This window comes from Macaca mulatta, chromosome 3, assembly GCF_049350105.2.
Source record: "Macaca mulatta isolate MMU2019108-1 chromosome 3, T2T-MMU8v2.0, whole genome shotgun sequence".
Lineage (NCBI taxonomy): Eukaryota > Metazoa > Chordata > Mammalia > Primates > Cercopithecidae > Macaca > Macaca mulatta.
The window spans coordinates 17,537,806-17,557,869 of NC_133408.1; the positions used below are offsets into that span (position 1 = coordinate 17,537,806).

General features: G+C 39.3%; 1 protein-coding gene and 1 long non-coding RNA gene across 7 annotated transcripts in view; both read left to right on the top strand.

Moving 5' to 3' along the window:
- Positions 1–5,811, top strand: part of LOC114676826 (uncharacterized) — a 35,952-nt gene extending 30,141 nt beyond the window's left edge. Inside the window, exons 2-3 of the long non-coding RNA XR_013415777.1 lie at positions 1,937–2,063; positions 3,765–5,811. This is a non-coding gene — a long non-coding RNA (uncharacterized LOC114676826). The remainder of the gene's footprint in view (positions 1–1,936; positions 2,064–3,764) is intronic.
- A 12,822-nt stretch (positions 5,812–18,633) lies between these two features.
- The window catches only part of GRIK1 (glutamate ionotropic receptor kainate type subunit 1), a 406,851-nt gene continuing 405,420 nt past the window's right edge, over positions 18,634–20,064 (top strand). For 5 of the 6 annotated variants that reach the window (XM_015132949.3, XM_015132950.3, XM_001100677.3 and 2 more), the window contains exon 1: positions 18,634–19,263. In XM_015132949.3, coding sequence (XP_014988435.2) covers positions 19,146–19,263 — 118 coding nt within the window. In that variant the 5' untranslated portion in view covers positions 18,634–19,145. 6 annotated transcript variants of the gene reach the window in all.

The following is a 20,064-nucleotide window of genomic DNA, read 5'->3' on the forward strand; positions in this document are numbered from 1 at the left end:
ATAATAGTGCACAAAAACAAACCTAAACACTAGAACATTAAATTCTGAGGAGCACAGTCTTGTGAATTAGAAGACCTGATTTAAATCCTAGCTTTGGCACTTATTGGCTACTAATTTTTGGCAGTTTGCTTAACTTTCCTGTACCTCCAACTAGTCATCTGAAAAATGTGAGTAATGATTATAGTACCTCACAGGATTTCTATGAAGATTTAAAGAGATAATGCATATAAAGTAACTGGTACATACTAAACTCAATAAACATTGACTTTCAATATTATTATTGGCACAGTGGTAGTGATAAATTCAGGGTCCAAAACTCTCCCACCCTACCATGCTCTCCAACCCAAGACAGCAGTGGCATCACACACAAGTGGTGATAACTAATATTTAAATCCATATCTAAGGTGTAAATACCATGATAAGTTAAAAACTCCCTTCTTTTCATTAGTATGCTAACAAATAATTTCTCTTTAAGCATTTTTTCTCATTTAATATGTGGTACAATACAATTTATTTATAGCATTTTTTTCCCTTTTTGACACAGTGTAGAACTGTTTTATGAAGTGTTTCTTCTGCTTAATAAACTGAGCACCTTAATCTTAAATTTGTGTTCAATTAAGAGAATCAAAGCTGAAAAACCTGACGTGCAATTGCAACGCATAATTTACAATTTAAATTCACCATGCAGGTTCAGGATGTGATCCTGATAAAACTTTTCCTCCTTAATAAAAAATGTCAATAAGCATTGTTGGTCAAATGGTACAAAGTTTCACATAGACAGCAGGAATAAATTCTAGATCTATTGCACGGTAGGGTGACTGCAGTCAATCATAACATATTGTATATTTCAAAATAACTAAGTACATTTTGAATGTCTCACCATAAAAATGATAAGCAAATGAGGTGATGGATATGTTAATTTGCTCAATTTAATTATTTCAAATTATATACATATATCAAAACATCACATGGTACTCTATAAATATATATAATTATGATTTATCAACTTAAAAGAATATTAATAATAAAAACAATAATAAATTAGAAACAAATGTGAACTGGTGGGAGATTAATATACATGGTTACACCCAGATGGGATGATGCCATGTGGCCATTAAATCACTCAGTGGAATAATATTTGATATGAAAAGTGTTCTGGATAAATTTCTAAGTAGAAAAGTGTGCTACAAAATATTTTGAACAGGGTGACCATCCTTTTGAAAAATGTCTGACCTGGAGAAAGACTAGAAGAAAATATCAACAGTGGTTTTTCTTACCTGGCAGGTTTTTTGGTAATTTCCCTCTGTTCTTTTCTGTGTTTCCAATTTTTCTGAATTGCTAGCATATTCATTTTAGTAACTATTTAAATATATACTTAAAATTTTAAAAATGTCAATAAGTAGGTAAGCAGTAACAAACAAAAATAAATTGGTACAGCTATATCTATTCTTTACTCCTGGACTTGAATAATATTCTTGGTTCCTTACATTCATATTTGTTTTTCAAGTATTAGTTTTTTAACTTTCACTCAATGCTGTGAACATACTTCTCAAGCAAAATATTGCAATTGAGACAAGGGAAGTTTAGAATGTTTCCTCTAATTGATCTTCCATACTCTTTTAATTAGAACAGGCTCAAGAGAGACATAAAAATAAAATTATTGATTCATCCAAAATTAAAAATTCCTCACTGTGTTCTCTTCAAGAAATGTAACATGACTCTTGTTAACAATGATTTTCTAATTTTAATTACATTAAATTCTGCCTTCCTAAATTCTTGCTGTCATTCTAATTAAAGGGACATTTATCATTTTCTGTGCAGTATTTTGGTACACTTGAACCATGTCCACATAATTTTTCAAAAGTTTTTTGTGCTTTAAAGTAGGTGATGTTATTCTCTGCTAAAAGATTAATAAAATGCTTAAAATGTCTTGCAGATGGTGTAGAAGACATACGTACTTTCTATGGCACGTAATCCAATGGAGAGAACTTTTAGATGTACGTTGCTACTGAAAACAAAAAAACAAAAAACAAAACAAACAAACGAACAAAACCACAACACAGGTTAGTGCAACTAAGTGTTAATGCTTTAAAAATTCCCTGTGAACAGGTACTAAATTTCAAACATGTTCTCAGAAGGTGCAGCATCACGTGGGGATAGACACTATCAAGAGCCTTTTCAGTAGTTTTTGCCTCTTCTTTGTTGCTAGAATATCACAAATTTTGTTCAATTACTTATGGGTGCCCACTTTTTTAAACTTGAGGATGTCATTGTGAGTATGAGAGACTGGATATCCTACAGGACCGTGATTGCAAGTCTTCATTCAATTAATATATTTTAAGCAATTAGCATTAGCAAAATGTAAAACGTAAAAACAGGAAATGTGATAAATGAATACAAACCAAGAAAAAAAAGGTCCCTGCTGTCAAGCAAAATCAAGCTGGGTTAGTATAAGATGAACAATTACAAATAGATGTATTTTATAGAGAGCAAGAAAATACAGAGCAAATCAACAGTTCACAAACACAAACCTGAACACTAGAAGATGCATTCATTCATTGATACCTTCACAACTTTACTTAAAAAAATACTTTTGGGGCACCTGACATAGTCAAACCACAGGATGGGCATTGGGAATACAAAGACTAATAAGCTTTGATTAGCAGAATAGGGATATAATATGTATGGAATTAACTTACCCTGATGTAGCATACGGTAAGTGTAAGCTAGAGACCAGAAATAAAATTAATTGATTTAGGGAACCTATAAGAGACTTTTTTTCAACTTATGAAATCCAGGGAAATTTTGTGAAAATAATTGTGATTTGAAAAATAATTAGCTAATGTTTAAACATAATTGTTTTCAGTCAATAAACATGTATTTCTTATCTAATATAAATAACCTAAGTTCTGGCATTACAATTAAAACACGGACACACACACGCACATCCTGGCTAACATGGTGAAACCTCATCTCTACTAAAAAACACAAAAAAATTAGCCAGACATGGTGGCGGGCGCCTGTAGTCCCAGCTATTCGGGAGGCTGAGGCAGGAGAATGGCGTGAACCGGGGAGGCGGAGCTTGCAGTGAGCCAAGATCGCGCCACTGCACTCCAGCCTGGGAAACAAAGCGAGACTCTTGTCTCAAAACAACAACAACAACAACAACAACAACAAAATAATGTCCCTGAAAGGCTCAGCATCAAATAAAATAGAGGAGACTAATATATAATTAACAAGAATATGATGTGCTTAATAATAAAATTGCGATATAAGTGTGACGTTACGCAATGAAAGACCAAGACTGGCTTCTGGACTTCATGTCTAAGAAGATGAAAGCTGCAAAGTTTTCACATTTCGAAGATGGTGGTTAGAGAGGAAAAGTTTCTCTTTGATTTTTTCTAAGAGAAGGAAAGGAAATAAACGTTGTTAGAGCTGAAATTTGGGGCAAGAGATAGATGCAAGGGTGATTTTAAAGACATATTAATATATAACATGCAATTAACTTATTTCCTCTGTCTTTCCAATGAGACTTCCAGAAAAATCTACGTGGTTTTTCAAAATTATTGTCAGATTTGAATTTTTTTCCAGATGCCATGACATGTATGTGGTGAGATAGGCTTCAGCTATGTGCTGGGTGAAAGTCATAGCCCTCAAGTGTCTGGAAACATTCAGGTGACAATGTCCCAAATACATTTCAGTTCACCAAGTCCAAAACCAAATTTTGCCTGTTCCCTGATGTTGACTGTCATTCTGTGTTCCAGCGCAGGACACTGACGCATGCAGATGACCTAAGCCTGGAGCCTGCCCATGATCCTCGACGTCTCCTTTCTCCTCACTTACCAGATACAAACCAGTAAAGCTGCTTCCAGACAGCTTAACACCGTATGTCTCTTCTGACTCTGTTCACTTCTGTTCCCACATGTGATCATATCCCCATCAATTTACTCTAGAATTACTGCATTAGTCTCTTATCTCTATAACCCCAACCCCATCTTCCTCTCCAATCTGTTTTCCATACTGCAACAATAGCAAACTTATTGAAACATAAATTTGATCACACCAGATTTTGGAGAGCTGATGAGGATAATAATCAAAGCAGCAAGGTAGAAGAGCCTGGAGACTATGGATAGAAAGTTACAAACAGAAGGATCTAAAGAACATTGATCTCAGCTCTTTCATTTAACAGAGGAAAAGTTTAGGGCACAGTAAGTCAACAAAAGTGGTTTGTCCGAAGGGATACAAAGGGATAGAACAAAGACATCTCATTATATCCTTGTTTTTTGTTTTTTGTTTTTGTTTTTGTTTTTTTTTTTTGAGACGGAGTCTCACTCTGTCATCCAGGCTGGAGTGCAGTTGCGTGATCTTGGCTCACTGCAACCTCTGCCTCCAGGGTTCATGCGATTATCCTGGCTCAGCCTCCCAAGTAGCTGGGATTACAGGCGTGCACCACCACACCTGGCTAATTTTTGTATTTTTTTTTTTAGTAAAGATAGAGTTTCACCATGTTGGCCAGGCTGGTCTTGAACCCTTGACTTCAGGTGATCCACCCACCTTGGCCTCCCAAAGTGTTGGGATTACAGATGTGAGCCACCATGTCTGACTGAGTTTCTTTCCCTTAATTCATGTCCATTGGTCTCTGGAACTGTGCTGTCACTCTTCTCACCCAAGAAAAAACCATTCCCTTATTTTATTATTGTTTTCAAATTAACAAAGGGCATATTAAATTGGCTTGGGAAAAATAACACACATAAACATGATTTAAATATTAGGCTTCCCAAATGAGCTCTCAGCATCCAGAGAGAAGAATCATCTTGTACATTCTGAAAATAGAATAGTAGAAATAATTTACTAAGTTTCTGAGCACACATGGACATGAACTAGCTGATAGCTTTAACCATCGTATACACACACAAGAGGCAGTGATACAGAAAAGTTTATATTAATTCCATATAAACCAAGCCACCTTTATCTTTCTAAAGAAAGGGCTAATAGACACTAAAGTAGCATTTTGATCTGCTGTCTTTTGGGCATGTCAGTAGAAAAGTTGTAGGCACTAAGAAGCTAAACTGCATGACTCAGATTTCACTGATACTACACCACTGACGTCACCTGCATCTTTTTTAGGGACTTTAGCCACACAGTGTCTGCTCAGTGGAGGACCAGAGCATGAAATAGGCTTTTAGTCACTTTATGGTTAAAAAGAAAAGAGAGAGGAAAAAATATATGTATCACATTTCATGATGTCAGATGGAGAAGAAACACTGTAGGAAAATTCTCCCAGACAGAAAGAAATTCAGAAAAAACGTCAAGGTGCAAAGAGGAATGTGATTTCCGAAAAGGCAAAAGGAACTTTGTAAACTGTGTTTTGAAAAATCTCTCAGAGGACTTTGAGTCAATGTCTTATTTTATCCAAATTGGCTTTCACTTCTGTCACTATTATTAGAGCTGTTGAGTTTTGCCTGGAAGTGTTGTAGATCCTGTGGTTCCCATGTTTTTTCAAAAACAGAATCACCTGAAAATATTTCTGTGGTTGAAAAGTGCAGTGAATTTAGCTGGCTGTTTGAACACTTCTCTGTCGTCAGCTTTTTGTTCTAACTTCCTGCTGGTTCTTGTCACTCTTCTAATTCCAATTGTGGTTAAGAGAAAGAAAGGCAAAATAAAAGTCTATTTTGGAGCCAAATAACACCACCCATGACTAACTACATACTGTATTTGCGACTTTGGACATTTTTATCATTGCCAACTCCGGTGCCCACAAATTGCTACTACTAAATAAGAAACATCTCTTTTATATTCATATAGCCTAAATTAAACACATTGTTATCTATAATATGTATGTTTTACTGAATATTTGGAGATTCTGTCTTTTTTATTCTCTCTCCTTTTCTCTCTTTTCTTTTGTTGAAGGAAAATGGATGATAACAGTAAGTAAATAACAGCAATTTTCTTTTAGAGATTTTCGTGCTACATCTTCCTAAAGCCATATGTGTATGTTGAGTATGACTTGAAAATCAAACATGAATGAGGCAGGAATACCTAAAATTATAGGGTAGGACATGGTTTCAAGAGTGTGACAGTGTGACAGAGAGAAATGGAAAACCAAGATTGTACTACCATGAACAAGTAAAAACGCTAAATTAGTTGATATTTTTAATCCTACTTTATCTATAAATAATGTACGTATGTGATTTAAATAAGCTATTTATGATCTTAAGTTTTTGGTTCACTTAAAAAAAATATATACATCATCTTAATTCTCCAGAAGGGACAGTCATCATATCTTGTTCAGAATGGAAGAAACAGTTGGTAAATGCACAGATTGATAAATAAAACTCTAAGTTGGGAACCAGCATAGCACAGTTGGTGAAGAGAGTGGAGTAAATCTGCTTTGTGACTCACAACAAAAATATTGAAGTCTCTTAGTCACTCAGTTTCCTCTCATATCAACTGGCAAAAGTGTAATCTATTTCAAAAATTGTTTTGGATGCTGGTTAAGGCTTGTGATGATATAGCACAGATCTTATCTCTTAGGTTTTATATCATTTGTGGTAGGGGGCTGAGCAAAAGGGTAAAGCCACATGTATCTGGATCTATAGCTTGCTTCAAGTATTTTACTCTTAATATTGGCATAACTAAGGCTATAAAGAGGAGCTACTCTGATTCTGCAGCCACAGGCAGAAATGTAAATGACATTATCAAGGCGACTTTCAGAGACCAAAGGTGAGGCCAGAGTATGTAGTCAGATACTCCTTTGCCTACATCTGGGTAGATTTCCATCTTTACTGCTGTCTTGGGTCCGACAGCATGTCATGGAGGATTTTCTGTGGCATTGCTGGAGACCGTAAGCCACATTTTACCATTCCTTACTCTTCCACGGTGTACAAGATAGGGGCACATGCTTCCGAATGTCTGTGGCAGTCGGGTAGAGGACACGATAAAAAGAGTTGTTTTATGTTGAGAATATGAAAGAGAGAGACGAATAATGCAATGCATTGGCCACTGGAAAGAAGGCAACTTCGATGTTTTAAATGACCTATTATGGTTGTTACAGAAGAAAAACATAAAGAGTTAAAACGTTGAAAATGTCTACGGCTGTGAGGGGAAAATCTGTTCTCATTGCTTATTGTAGAACTATTCAATGAGAAAAACATCAATATTACTCTAAGATTGTCAAGTCATTTTACAGAAAACAGGTACTTTGTAATGACATTTTACAAAAGGTTGTCTTTTTTAGGATTTAGAAAGATAGACAGAGAGTCAGTTGATAAACTGGTTTGGTTTCCTGTGTGAATTTTCAGCTCAATAATTTTACTGTTGTGGGAGGAAATTTGTTTACTTTGCTCTGGGATAAATATCCACCTCACCGGGATCTAATTTTTTTCTCCTTGTTATGTAGCAGTCTTTTAGAGATCAGCTCATTTGACCCAAATGTCTGAGCAGCACAGAAGTAATGTATTTCCATTTTTAAACACTTGAGATTTAGTGGGGTTTTTTTGTTTTTATTTTTTTAATGACTGAGGTCACCTACTCACCTATTCACAGGCAATTAGCACACAAATTTGGAGATGCTTTTAAAATTTACTGGTCATGAGCCAACTCAGGCCACTTTAATCAAGTGATATCTTATAATATGCATTACTTCTTAAAGAAGGAGATACATTAACTTCCTAAAGTAGGAAATAGTTTGCCTTAAAGAAAGAGATTATCAAATACAATTCTTGTGACCTATGTTGCTGTGACCAGGACATTAAGAATAAGATTAATTACCCAGTCTTCAAAAATTATAATTATCTAACAATTATGAGCTAGCCAAAAATAGAACAGCGTAGGTGAAAAGTATAAAAAGTTTGAAAAATATCTAGGATCTCCTCAGAAGCAGACACGCAGATGAGGATTTGAGTGTTGTTAGTTAATTTGAGAGACAGTTCCAGAAAAAAGCAGTAGAGGAGTAAGGATATGGGACAGGGAAGGAGAGGAAGCCAATAAAAGATGCACCAACAAGCAAGTGATCACTCAGGCAACTGGAATCAAGTCTCTTTGGGAAACCAGAGAAAGTATAGAACATACCTTGGAGTTCTGTCAATGAGGTATTACTTCCAGTGACATTGACTCTCAAGCCCTAAACACAAACTTCCACAGTCAAAAAGAAAGAAAGGAAGAATGGGAGGAAGGATGGGAAGAGGGAAGGAGGGAAAGAAGGAAGGAAGGAAGGAAGGAAGGAAGGAAGAAAGGAAGGAAGGAAGGAAGGAAGGAAGGAAGGAAGGAAGGAAGGAAGGAAGGAAGGAAGGAAGGAACAAAAGGAGGGAGGGAGGGAGGGAGGAAGGAAAAAAGAAAAGAGTCCTTAGGCAGAAAGTCCCAACTGTATTCAGGAGGCCATGTTCATATATAGTGATAATTGCTGAGAACATATGGATGGGGCATTGAGAGCATCTGTTAAAGCAATGTATTTATTTTAAAATTTAACTAATTTATTTATTTTTAAAGAGATAGGATCTCATTCTATCACCTTCATAGCTCACTGCAGTCTCAGACTCCTGGACTCAATCAATCCTCCTGCCTCAGTCTCCTGAGTAGCTGGAACTAAAGGCAGCACCACTACTCATGGCTATATTTTTTAAAAAAATTTTTTTAGAGATGGAGTCTTTCCCTAAGCTTGTCTCAAACTCCTGACCTCTAATTATCCTTTCACTTCAGTCTCCCAGGTAGCTGAGACTACAGGCATGCACCACCACACGTGACTAATTTAAAAAAAAATTTTTTTTTAGAGGAGTCTCGCTATGATGCCAGGCTGGTCTCAATCTCCTGACCTCTAATGATCCTCCCACTTCAGCCTCCCAGGTAGTTGGGACTATAGGTGTAAGCCATCATGCTTGTCTTGCTATAACAATTTATATTAAAAGTTATAAAATAACTGCTTCTGGATAAAGGTGGAGGATTGAACACTTTTCCAGCAGAAATCTCACAAAAATGACAATTAAAGTACAAAGAATGGGAAGATAATCAGAGAAGTGGAAACTTTCTTGGTCAACTGAAGAATTCTATATCTTAAAGTAGCACTGCCCAAAGGCAAGAATCAAGCTAATCCTCAGAGTAGAAAACTCATTGCTCAGAACTAGAAGCCTGGAACACATCAGGACCTGCAGCAAACAGAGAACTAGTATGAAAGGGCTTGCTGGAAAGCTCTTTAGTACACAACCGACTTCATGCTACTGGATAACAACCTCTCCCTATCACTCTCACATAAAACTGTGGCCATAGTCTCATGGAGTTGTTTCTTGCCAGCTCTTTCTTTCACTCAACTCCCAGAGGGCACCAGAAGAATCTTCTCTTGGGAATATAATCTGCCCAAGAAAAAACTCTTAAACATACTCTCAAGCACATATATACTGACATTGGAGTTTTCCTATTGTCACTCCAGGTCCCTCTTTAGAAAATCTTATAACTCCTAAGTCCTGCTTATTGCATTCATATCTTACAATCCAGATTCCAGTCCCCTTTTCTTAAACATGAGCACACAACAAAGGGTTAAAGGACATTTAAGGAAGTTTTTCACCTTGAAAGTTGGAGACTAAAATACACGGAAAAAACAAAAGGGAACTTAAAAGCAAGAGACTATTTGGAGGAAAAGTCTCCCAATAATATCTTTAGAGAGTTAAAAAATAATGTTGTGCCTATAAAACAAAAATAACATATTAAAGAGTAAGATGAAAAATAACTCAAAAACACAGTAACATAAATGAAAAAAATCATAAAAGAATTGAACAATAAAGTTGAGAAAATGTTCCAGAAGTTATACAAGTTGACAAAGAGAGGAATTAACACAATACATACAACCCCTGAATAAACTGAATTTTAGAGAGAGAGCTATTTTAAGCACATTTACTCAGGATGTTACTCAAGTATGTTCTGAGAGAAAGAGAGAGAGAAATAAAGACAGAGAGACATAGAGGCAAAAAGAAGGAGAAGGAGCAGAAGAGGGAGAAGAAGGAGAAAAAGAGGAGAACAAGAACAAGAAGAGTGAGGAGACGCGGATAGGACAGCAGAGTACACTACAAACCTTGAACAGCGACTGAACCTAAAATTGTAGTATTTTAAAAAGAGGAGAGGCTGGGCATGGTAGTTCATGCCTATTGTCTAAGCACTTTGGGAGGCTGAGGTGGGAGGATCATTTGATCCCAGGCATTCGAGACCAGCCTGGGCAACATGGCAAAACCCCATCTCTATAAGAATATAAACATTAGCCAGGCATGGTGTTATGTACTTGTAGTCCCAGTTACTCAGTGGGCCGAGGAGGGAGGATCACTTGAGTCCCGGAGGTCCAGGCTGCAGTGAACAATGACTATGCCACTATACTCTAACCTGGATGACAGAGTGAGACCCTATCTCAAAAAAAAAAAAAAAAAAAAAAAGAGGAGAAAGGGAAAATCAACTTAATCAGATGAAGGTGTTAAAGAGTAAAATCAGGTCAATATTATCTATTGACATGACGGAAGTCAATAGATAATACCTCAAATTGATGAAGTCAACAAACACTACGTATACCATGGAGAAACAGAAATATAAGATGCATAAATGGTGGACGAAATAGCTGAAAGAGTTGGAGAGGAGGAGCTGGAGGAAGACGGAGAAGTGGTACTGTTTCAGTATGTTTTTATTTAGTGCTATCTAACTTTTAAAATGATATGCATGTATTGCTTTGATAAATAAAATATAATAATTTAAAAAACAGATGACATTTGCCGTATGAGATTACGAGGAGAGAAATTAAACCAGATGTAATAATTAGAAATTTGGTTAATTTATATGATTTAAATATGAAGGCATTTAATGCGTTTTGTTGTCAGGAGACTTAAATGGAAATTCCATAAGGAAGGGTGGGCTGAGTAAAAATTAGAACGTTGTAACGGTTGTGAGTTTCAATTTTAGCTTTTTTAAGGCAATTACTAGCTCTCTAACTTTAAGATTTCGATGCACTTATTTAATCATTCCCTGAAATAATTTGAGCTTATAAGATTTCTGAAAATAATGATTAATGAAACACCATGTAAAAGCAAACTTTCAGCAAACATCGAATACATTAGTTAAATGCAGGAGATATACCATGTTAAACTGCCCTGCCTGAACTGAGATTTCTTTGTTATGTCTTATGGAACTCTTGACATTCCAAGCATTCAGATCTAACGAGTCTGCCAATATGAGTTGAGTTCCTACTATGTGTCAGAAGTCGGGAGTGGCTCTGGACGTGCACAGAGCCACAGCATTGTATGCACGCACAAACTCCGCTCTTCTCGTTCTTGAAATCTAAAGGAGAGAGAGAAACATTAAATAAATGAATAAAGAGTCAAAATTAGAGATAAGCGGCGAGGAGGAAAAGTATAGCATGTTAAGAAGGAACAAACTGGGTTGACGTATTTTTCACTGTGGACCCAAGAAAAGCCTCTCTGAGAAATGAGATACTCAGGCATAAATAATCCTTAACCAGGTAAACAGAAAAAGGATGCTCAAGGACTGAGAGCGGTTTGGGGAAATACGCTGTCATGAGGAGTTGGGCATGACTAGGGACCAGAAGAGGGCTGATGGCCCTGAAGTCAAATGAGAAGGAAGAATTCTGGAGAGGTAGAGTGGGGAGGAACACCAGAAGCAAAAGCAAGGAGAAGCTGGTATTGCGGCCCAGGCTGGTGAGGAACTCCTCCTTGTGAAGCACGTAACTGGGTGGATGAATGATGGTGAATGAGCGCACAGGTGGAAAAGATGCAACTGGCTCCAAGGTTTTACATCAGTTTTAGAAGAAATTCTAAAATCCTCAGGGAGGCCTGTAAGGATCCCTAGGGACCTGGAATCTGCCCACGTTTTCCATCTCATCTGGTACTACAGTCTCTCCAGCTCACAGCAGCCAAATATGCTTTAAGACCTTTTCTATGACTAGGAACCGCTTTCTGTAACAGCGCATTTTTTCTACCTGGAATGTTCTTCTCGTCCCCTTTGCAGTCACTCCCAAGTGCCCTTTAAGGCAATGTGTAAAGGCTCCTTCCTCTGAGTAGTCTTTCCTGAACTCCTAATAGAAGCCAAGTTCCACTTTCAAAATCTCTTCTCACATCTATTAGCTTTTCTTCATGGAAACTACATTCTGTCCCTGTGCCTCAGTGTCCTCTTTTGTAAAAGAGAGGAACTAATATGAGTAACCATCTCAAATGGTCATGGGGACTTGGGACTGTAAGGCACTAAAAGTAGTGCCTGGTGTATAGTAAGGGCTCGGTAAACATTAGCTATTATTTGAAGGAAGCTACGCCCAAAAGAATACGTTTTATATTCATGCTAAGTCTCAAAAAGGCTTTTTTTTTTGAGACAGTCTCGTTCTGTCATCCACGCTGGAGTGCAGTGGCGTGATCTTGGCTCACCACAACCTCCACCTCATGGGTTCAAGCGATTCTCCTGCTTCAGCCTCCAGAGTAGCTGGGATTACCGGGCATGTGCCACCATGTCTAGGTAATTTTTGTATTTTTAGTAGAAATGGGGTTTCACCACATTGGCCAGGCTAGTCTCGAACTCTTGACCTCAAGCGATCCACCCACCTTGGTCTTCCAAAGTGCTGGGACTACAGGCATGAGCCACCACACCTGGCCTATTTGCAGGACTATTGACGTGATTATAAGCCCCATGAAGGCAAGAGCAATACCTATTGACTGGGCCCCTGATAGCTAATGTAGGCCCTGAAACAAACCATAACAAAGCAAAACATAAGCTTCATGCTGTCACTTCTCTATTCAAAGCCTTCAGTGACTCCCATTTCATGCAGAAGAAAAGTCAGTCCTTACGCCAGCCAAGTCCTTAGCAGATGCATGCACCCGCTACCTCTCTAATTTCACCTTTGCTGCTCCTGTGTCACTCATGACTTTCCAGCCACAGGAGAATTAATTGGAGTTGGTGATTTTGCTGCATTGCAAATGTACTAAATGTAATTAAATTGTTTGTTTTGAAAAGGTTAATTGCATGTTATGTGAATTTAATCTCAATTTGTTTTTTAAAAAGAAGGGGTTTTAGAACCCTGGTGACCCAGCTCTAATTCTGTCACTTAGCTGTAGCATTTCTGACATCTGCTTCACCTCTCTGTGCCTCAGTTTCTTTAGCTGTGATATGTGCATAACAGTAGTACTTACCTCTTAAGGTTACTGTATTAGGTAAGTTAACACCTGTAAAAATATGAAGAGCAGTGTCTGGCATAGAAAATAAATAAAAATAAATGCTCATTATCTTAAGGAAAAGTTCATTCTATTTATAAACAAAGGAGAGCAAAAATACGGGCCGTCCTTTTATAAAATTTCTATCATTTATATTGACTCTTAGGTCTGGAATGGGAAATGGAGAATGTGAATCTAACCACTCCATGCTATGGTTGAGGCAGTTGAGGTCCAAGGGGGTGATGTGACTTGTCCAAGAGCAGTGAGCTGTAGTCAGTGGTCAGCCCAGGGCTGGCTCCCCATACCCTGAGTACTTAGCCTGGATCTTTTCTTCTTTAGCCTGTGATGAGTCCAACATATGTATGAAATTAGCTAAATACCAACTAGGTTCAGACCTTCCATGTGACTGAATTTCTTTAGAATCTCAGGTTATTACAGGAGGATGTGAAGGGATAAATAACTGAGATAGTTTTTTTTTTTGTTTTTTTTTTTTTTTTTTTGAGACGGAGTCTTGCTCCGTCGCCCAGGCTGGAGTGCAGTGGCTGGATCTCAGCTCACTGCAAGCTCCGCCTCCTGGGTTTACGCCATTCTCCTGCCTCAGCCTCCCGAGCAGCTGGGGCTACATTTTTTTTTTCCCGAAGATTTCACTGCAGCTGCTTTCCACAGTGCTTTGGCAAATAGACCAGTGTTAGTACAGAAATTACAGTAAAATTGTTAAGGTATGTGTAATGATAGCTACCTTGCTGAAAATGAAATTATAAAAGAAACCCCTACTTCATATAGCATTTTGCCGAAATCTGAAGAAGCACATGTAAAGTTATACTCTGGTTTTCCTAGACATGAACTCAGGATAACACTAAACATTAAGCCTATCAATGTAGGTGCTTTGAATTAAGTTAAAAGAGAAATTAGGCTTCTTATTCAACTCAGTTTTACAAATCTGCTGCTGTAATTTATAGGTTGTACGTCTTATGAGAGAGCATCACTCATTCATTTATTCATTCAGTGAGTAGTTACCAAGCTCCCTCTAAGTACCAGGCACAGTGCTACACACTAAGGTATCAGGCAAACAGAGCAGACAAAGAGTTCACTATCAGAGAATTTGTAGTAAAATAAATAAAACAAGTAGAGAGTTGATAATGACCAGGAGGGATTTAAGAAGGGCCTTGTGAAGACAGCTAATGGGAGGAGCTAATTTAGATCAAACAGACAGGTTGGATAGAAAGAGGCAAATGAGAGAAGAGAGACAATTAAGAGTTTATTGTAATAGACCAGATGGAAGATGGATTATCATGGTGATTTAGGTCAGTGCCGTGGCTGTCAATCAGGGGTAATTTTGTACATCAGAGGGCATTTATTTGACAATGTCTGCAGACATTTTTGGTTGTCACACCTTGGGAGGAGGATACTGCTGACATCTAGTGGAGAGAGTCCTGGGAAGTTGCTATAAGCCCTGCAATGAACAGGACAACAGCCTTCATAAAATATAATTTTCTAACCAAAGATATCAAAAGTTTTGAGGTTGAGAAACCCCAGGCTAGTGTGGTATCAGTGGAGTGTAGAGAAGTCGACTAAAGACATGCTATGGAGGTAAAGCCATTATAAAAAAAACTGATATGGGAGTAGGTGAAGAAGTAAGAAAAAAAATGACGGGTGACCTCCTGATTTTCCAGTTTTAATGGCTGGGTGGAAGGTGGTGTTCATATTGAAATGAGAAAATTTGGGAGAGGATTCAGTGTGGAGCAATGACATGGGACAGAATCAAGGATGTGAGATGCTGACTCTCTCAGAAATGGTCATTAAAATTGGCTGCATGAACCTGGAGGTCTGAGCAAAAGACAACATTTGAGAATCTTTGGCTAAAAGGTAGTATTTAGCATCACAGAAATACATGACATCACCTAGTGAATAAAAGCATAAAGAAGAGGTCAAGAACTCAAGATTTTGATCCTACATCAGCCACACAGTCCCAGCAGGCTCTAAAAGCCACTTGATCTTTTGTTTTTGGTGCCCTGAGTAATATTTTAAGTATCCTCAGGTATGCTCACAACATTTTGAAAAGACTGTATAACATTTGCATTCCCCAGATTACTCTAAGCTATTTTTCTTTGTGCCAGTTATCTTCTAAAAATTAAGTAATTTAAAATGGGTTAGTATTTAAGTAATGCCACCAGCTCTCACAGGAAGCACAATGCTGCATGTCATTGTATTGTTTTGTTATTAACCACAGTGTATCAATTTAAGCTTAAGATTTGGGGAACGGGAAAAAGACAGCATGCATTCAATTAGACATGTTTATTCTTAAGAGGACACTATGAGAAAATGTGAATCAACAGTGATTACCAGAGTCATTTTGGGCAAAAAATAACTGGATGAATATATGTACAAAATACAGTCCTTCTTAAAAGCACAAAACAAATTAACAGCAGCTGCTGATCACTCATGAGTAACTCAACACCATGAGCCTGTGTACATGAGCAGTGGAGAGAAGCATTTTAACAAGGAAATAAAATTCAATTTTAAGCTTTACAGAATTTTACAGATGATACAGAAATGTAACTGCAGTGTGCCATTTAGTTTTCAAAAAACTTCCTTTAGGAAATTGCTCTAATATCTCTAATTATCAAAATGAACTGTTTCCTCATAAACCAGAGATAATACAGGTAAAAAGTAGCAAAACTCTTGAAATAGTATCAGAACAATTATGATTACCATATAATTAATTGGACCAGTGTTGTTGACTTCTTGTCCAAAAAACAAAATATTTCAGTCTCCGCAATCTGGGGCAGATTACTACTAGAAATGTATGCATGGATTCCTTTAACCAGAAAAGTAATGACCACAAATAAACTAATATATGCTGAGTAACAAGGACCTTGGGAAATCCTTCACATGCAGTAGCTCATATAATCTTCCAATGGCCCTGAAGTGTTATTATTATTCTCATTTTACAGATGAAGATATCAAGTCATAGAGAGTTTATTAGTTAGTATAGAGTAGCTTATGCTGCAGTAACAAACATCTCAAAATTGTAGTGGATTAAAACATAACATTGAGCTAGAACTGATTTGTTACCAGTGTGTTGCTGTTCTAGAAACATTCAGAGCAACTCCTATAAAAAAATTACTCAGGGATTGAGGCTGCTTTCATCTTAACTTCTAGACCTTGTGGCTTTCAGAGTTATTCTGGCAGGGAAAGAGAGTCCTGGAGGGCCATGCAGGATCTGTTTTCACTGTCTTCCTTTTCTCCTGGCAATGGTGCACTTCCACTCATATTTTATTGGCCAAAAATGGTCACATGATTCCAACTAATTGAAAAGGTAGATGCCAACTAATTGAAAAGGTACAGGCTTTCTTGAGCCAGAGAAGGGGAAAATTAGGTATGTGTAAGCGCCAGCAATGGACTACAGGCAGATATAGAAATTTAACCAAAGCTAAAAACATAGACTTGGTAAAACCAGAATTTAAACCCACTTTGTTCAAAAGCTCACTTTATTCTAGACCTTGGGTCTTCAAACTTTAGCCATGTAGTATCTACTATGTATTGGTCTTTAATGTTCCCTGAGAAAATAGATGATTAAAAATGCTTACCACAGACCTTTAGGTTTAAAAATAAATCCTCTAACAGATTTACATTCATTCTCACTTTAAGAAATGCTTATCAATCCCTTTTAAACCACCCATTCTTTGTGTTTTGAAGAATCACTTCCTGAACAAGCCCTTTCCAAACTCTTAAATGAGGTTAGTCTCCTTTTTTTCTTTACTTCCATAGCATCATTTTGTAAAGCTCATCATACTTTAATGCCCATGAGTTCCATGGTGGCAGAAATCATATCCCTCTGTGTCTCCAGAGATTGGCACAATATCTTACACAATGTGGGCTCTCAAAAAATACGCAGAAATAAATGAATAGTTTGACTCTTTTCTGAAGCAGGTCTTGCTACTGTTTTCTTTACTTTTATTTGCACAGGAAGGGTCTCGCTATGTTTCCCAGGCTGGTCTTGAACTCCTGGCTTTAGGTCATCTTCCCTCCTCAACATCACCAAAGTGCTCCAATGTAAGCCAACACACCCATCCTTGCTGCTGTTTGATATTCTCTGGTCTTAAAAATGCTCCCCAAGTGAGACAAAATTTACTCTTCTACAATTTCCCTCTGACAATCTTATTTTTCTTAGTTCTTCCCACATAACTAACACTGAATAAGGCTACTTTCTTTTAACACAAGAGCTCTTCAAATGTCTGAAAATAACCAGCATGCGCTCCTACTTCTTCTTGGTTTCCTTAATCTTTCCATGCAAAAATGCATTCCTAAATCCATATCAACCCCTCTTCTTATCTGCAGATATGTTCTGCCTTGTTAACTCTCATCCCAACGTGTCCAGAACCAAGCCTACTACTTGAGATATGAACTGACTAGCTTTCCACAGTGGAGTTCTAACCTCCTTTGGGGAATGAACATGCATTTTCCCCGCTATAGGGTCTTTAGTAAAAAGTATAGTGTCTGACACCACATACAAGATACTCAGTAGGTATTCATTCATTCAACAATAATGAATGAATAAATGAATGAATGCACGAATGCACTTTAAGATATATTAGATTCCTTTTGCAATTGTTTCCCATTCTAGGCCCATATAACTGTGGACATACTTTTCATATGGATTAGGTCAGTTCTTCAAAATCTATACTCAGTTTTTTAAAAAAAGAGATGTTAATACAGAACTAGCAAACATTTATATAGAACATTCCCCACAAAACTCGAAAGAAATTAAGCCAACATAATCAAATGCTAATTTCCCTAGGGAAGTGTCCTTGTCCTTCTACAGAGAAATAGTCTCCAAACCTACATTGCTAAAATAGCCTATCTTTCAGTGTTCAAACCTGACAGTTAAAAGAAATGAAGAAAAGCAGCGGCGCTGGAGGCTGCTTCGATCTCAGTGGCACGTGTAAATGGAAGCAATTTGCAAGAGATTATCTCGGGTCCAAATAGGAATGAAGCCACTATAATCTTGGAGTACTGAAGCCTTCTCATTCCTCTCCCCCTTCCCCTGTTCTTCTTCATCCTTGTGAGAGTTAAAACAGCAGCCCCCATATTTTCCAAAATATTGGAGGCGATTTTCCATTAAATGATGGGTCGAGTCATACCTGACTGTCTATAAGACCCGCTAACAGGTGCACAGGGACATTACCAAGGAGGCTTCCTTGCCACTCACAGCGGACAGCAGAGGCTTTCTCTACTAGGACCAATAGTTTAGATTTGATCTGTCTTAAGAATGCAACACTCGATCGACTTCCCAGCAGCAGAGTGCAAAGTTGCGGGAGAGAAAAAGAGCGTGTGTGTGTGTGTGTGTGTGCGCGCGCGCGCGAGTATCTTGATCAGTGGGGTTGGGGCGGGCAGTAAATAAAGGGTGGGGCCAGCGAGGGAAGGAGGAAAGCAAAGACTGAGAGAGGCCAGAACGTGGCTCTGCTCCCAGTTAACCTGCTGGAACTCATCAGGCTTGCTCAGAGCCCCTGCACCAACTCACCCAGTACTCTCTCTCCTTCTTCGTTAGTCTTCTTTCCCCCTTTCCCCTCCTCTGTCTGCGCCTACCCCCCACTTTTGCATCTGACCAGAGAACGAATGAGGGAAACGTTCCTGCAGATTGGGGCAGCAACTTTCCTCAGATCGTCTCTGGGCTCCCGGAGCCGGAGAGCGCTGATCCTCCGCGGTCTGCGGCCCATGGAAGAGGAGGAGGAGGAGCCGTGATGGGCTAGCGACAGCAGTGAGGAGCCCCGAGCGAGCTCAGCCTTGCCAGCTAGCTCCGCGGTCCCACGCGGGTTCCCTAGAGCTCGCTCCGTGGGGAGCGCAGCGTGCTTGGAACCGGAGCATCCAGAGAGGATGAGGCGGGGACCCGGCCCAAGTTGGGTGCATCTCTCGGGCGTCCGGCAGCGGCTGTATCTCGGCATGAATTAAGAAGCTAGGAAGATGGAGCTCGGCACACTCCTCGCCCAGCCCGGGCTCTGGACCAGGGACACCAGCTGGGCACTCCTCTATTTCCTCTGCTATATCCTTCCTCAGACTGCCCCGCAAGTACTCAGGATCGGTGAGTGAGCCCCAGGCTGCCTGCTCGAGAGACGTGGTAGCTCGCGGCACCAACGCGGGTGTAGCGGGTCCCGGGCGAGGCAGCGCGCGGCGGCGCAGGAGCAGGAGCTAGGGAAGGTGGAGGTCAGTGCGCACGGGAGGCTACACAGCAAACCAGGAGCCGCGTCACTGCTTCCCTCCTAGAGGGTGCCGGACTTTCCAGGGAGGTACAGTTGGCGGGGTTTTCAGTCTGGGCTCCAGGAACGCGGGTTAGAGTGCGGGGATCCAGGTTCGCAGGGACGGGCACCCCTACTCTGGGCAAGGGATCGCGCGCCGCCGCAGCCACTTGAGTTGGGTGCAGACATGAGCTTTCCCAGCCTCCTGGGTGGGCGTCTGTCAGTCCAGATCCGCAGTCCCGGTGCCTGGCAACCTGGGCTCTGGGCACTGGCGAGTATGCACGAATCTCAAGAGTAGAATACACGGACCACTAGGGGTATGGGAATATTCTAGAGCCTGTTACCCCAGAGCCTCCAAGTTTTTATGCCTCAGTTGGGTTCTTCCACATGGAGTCTGCCAAGTCTGACGGGTTCCACTAGACTAGGGCAGGGTTCAGATCTGACTTCGAGCTGAAGATTCGAAGAGTGAGAAGGACGGTCAGTTAGCAACGTCAGCAGACACTTAACGTTTCCCACTTGCTCCCTAATCTGCCCGCTTGCCTGCCACTGAGCACGATCCAGTTCCCAGTCCAGGTAGCTTCGTAGGAGATTCGGGGCTCTGATCTCAAATGAGATTTAAAAAAAGGCACTGGAAGGCTAAATGTGGG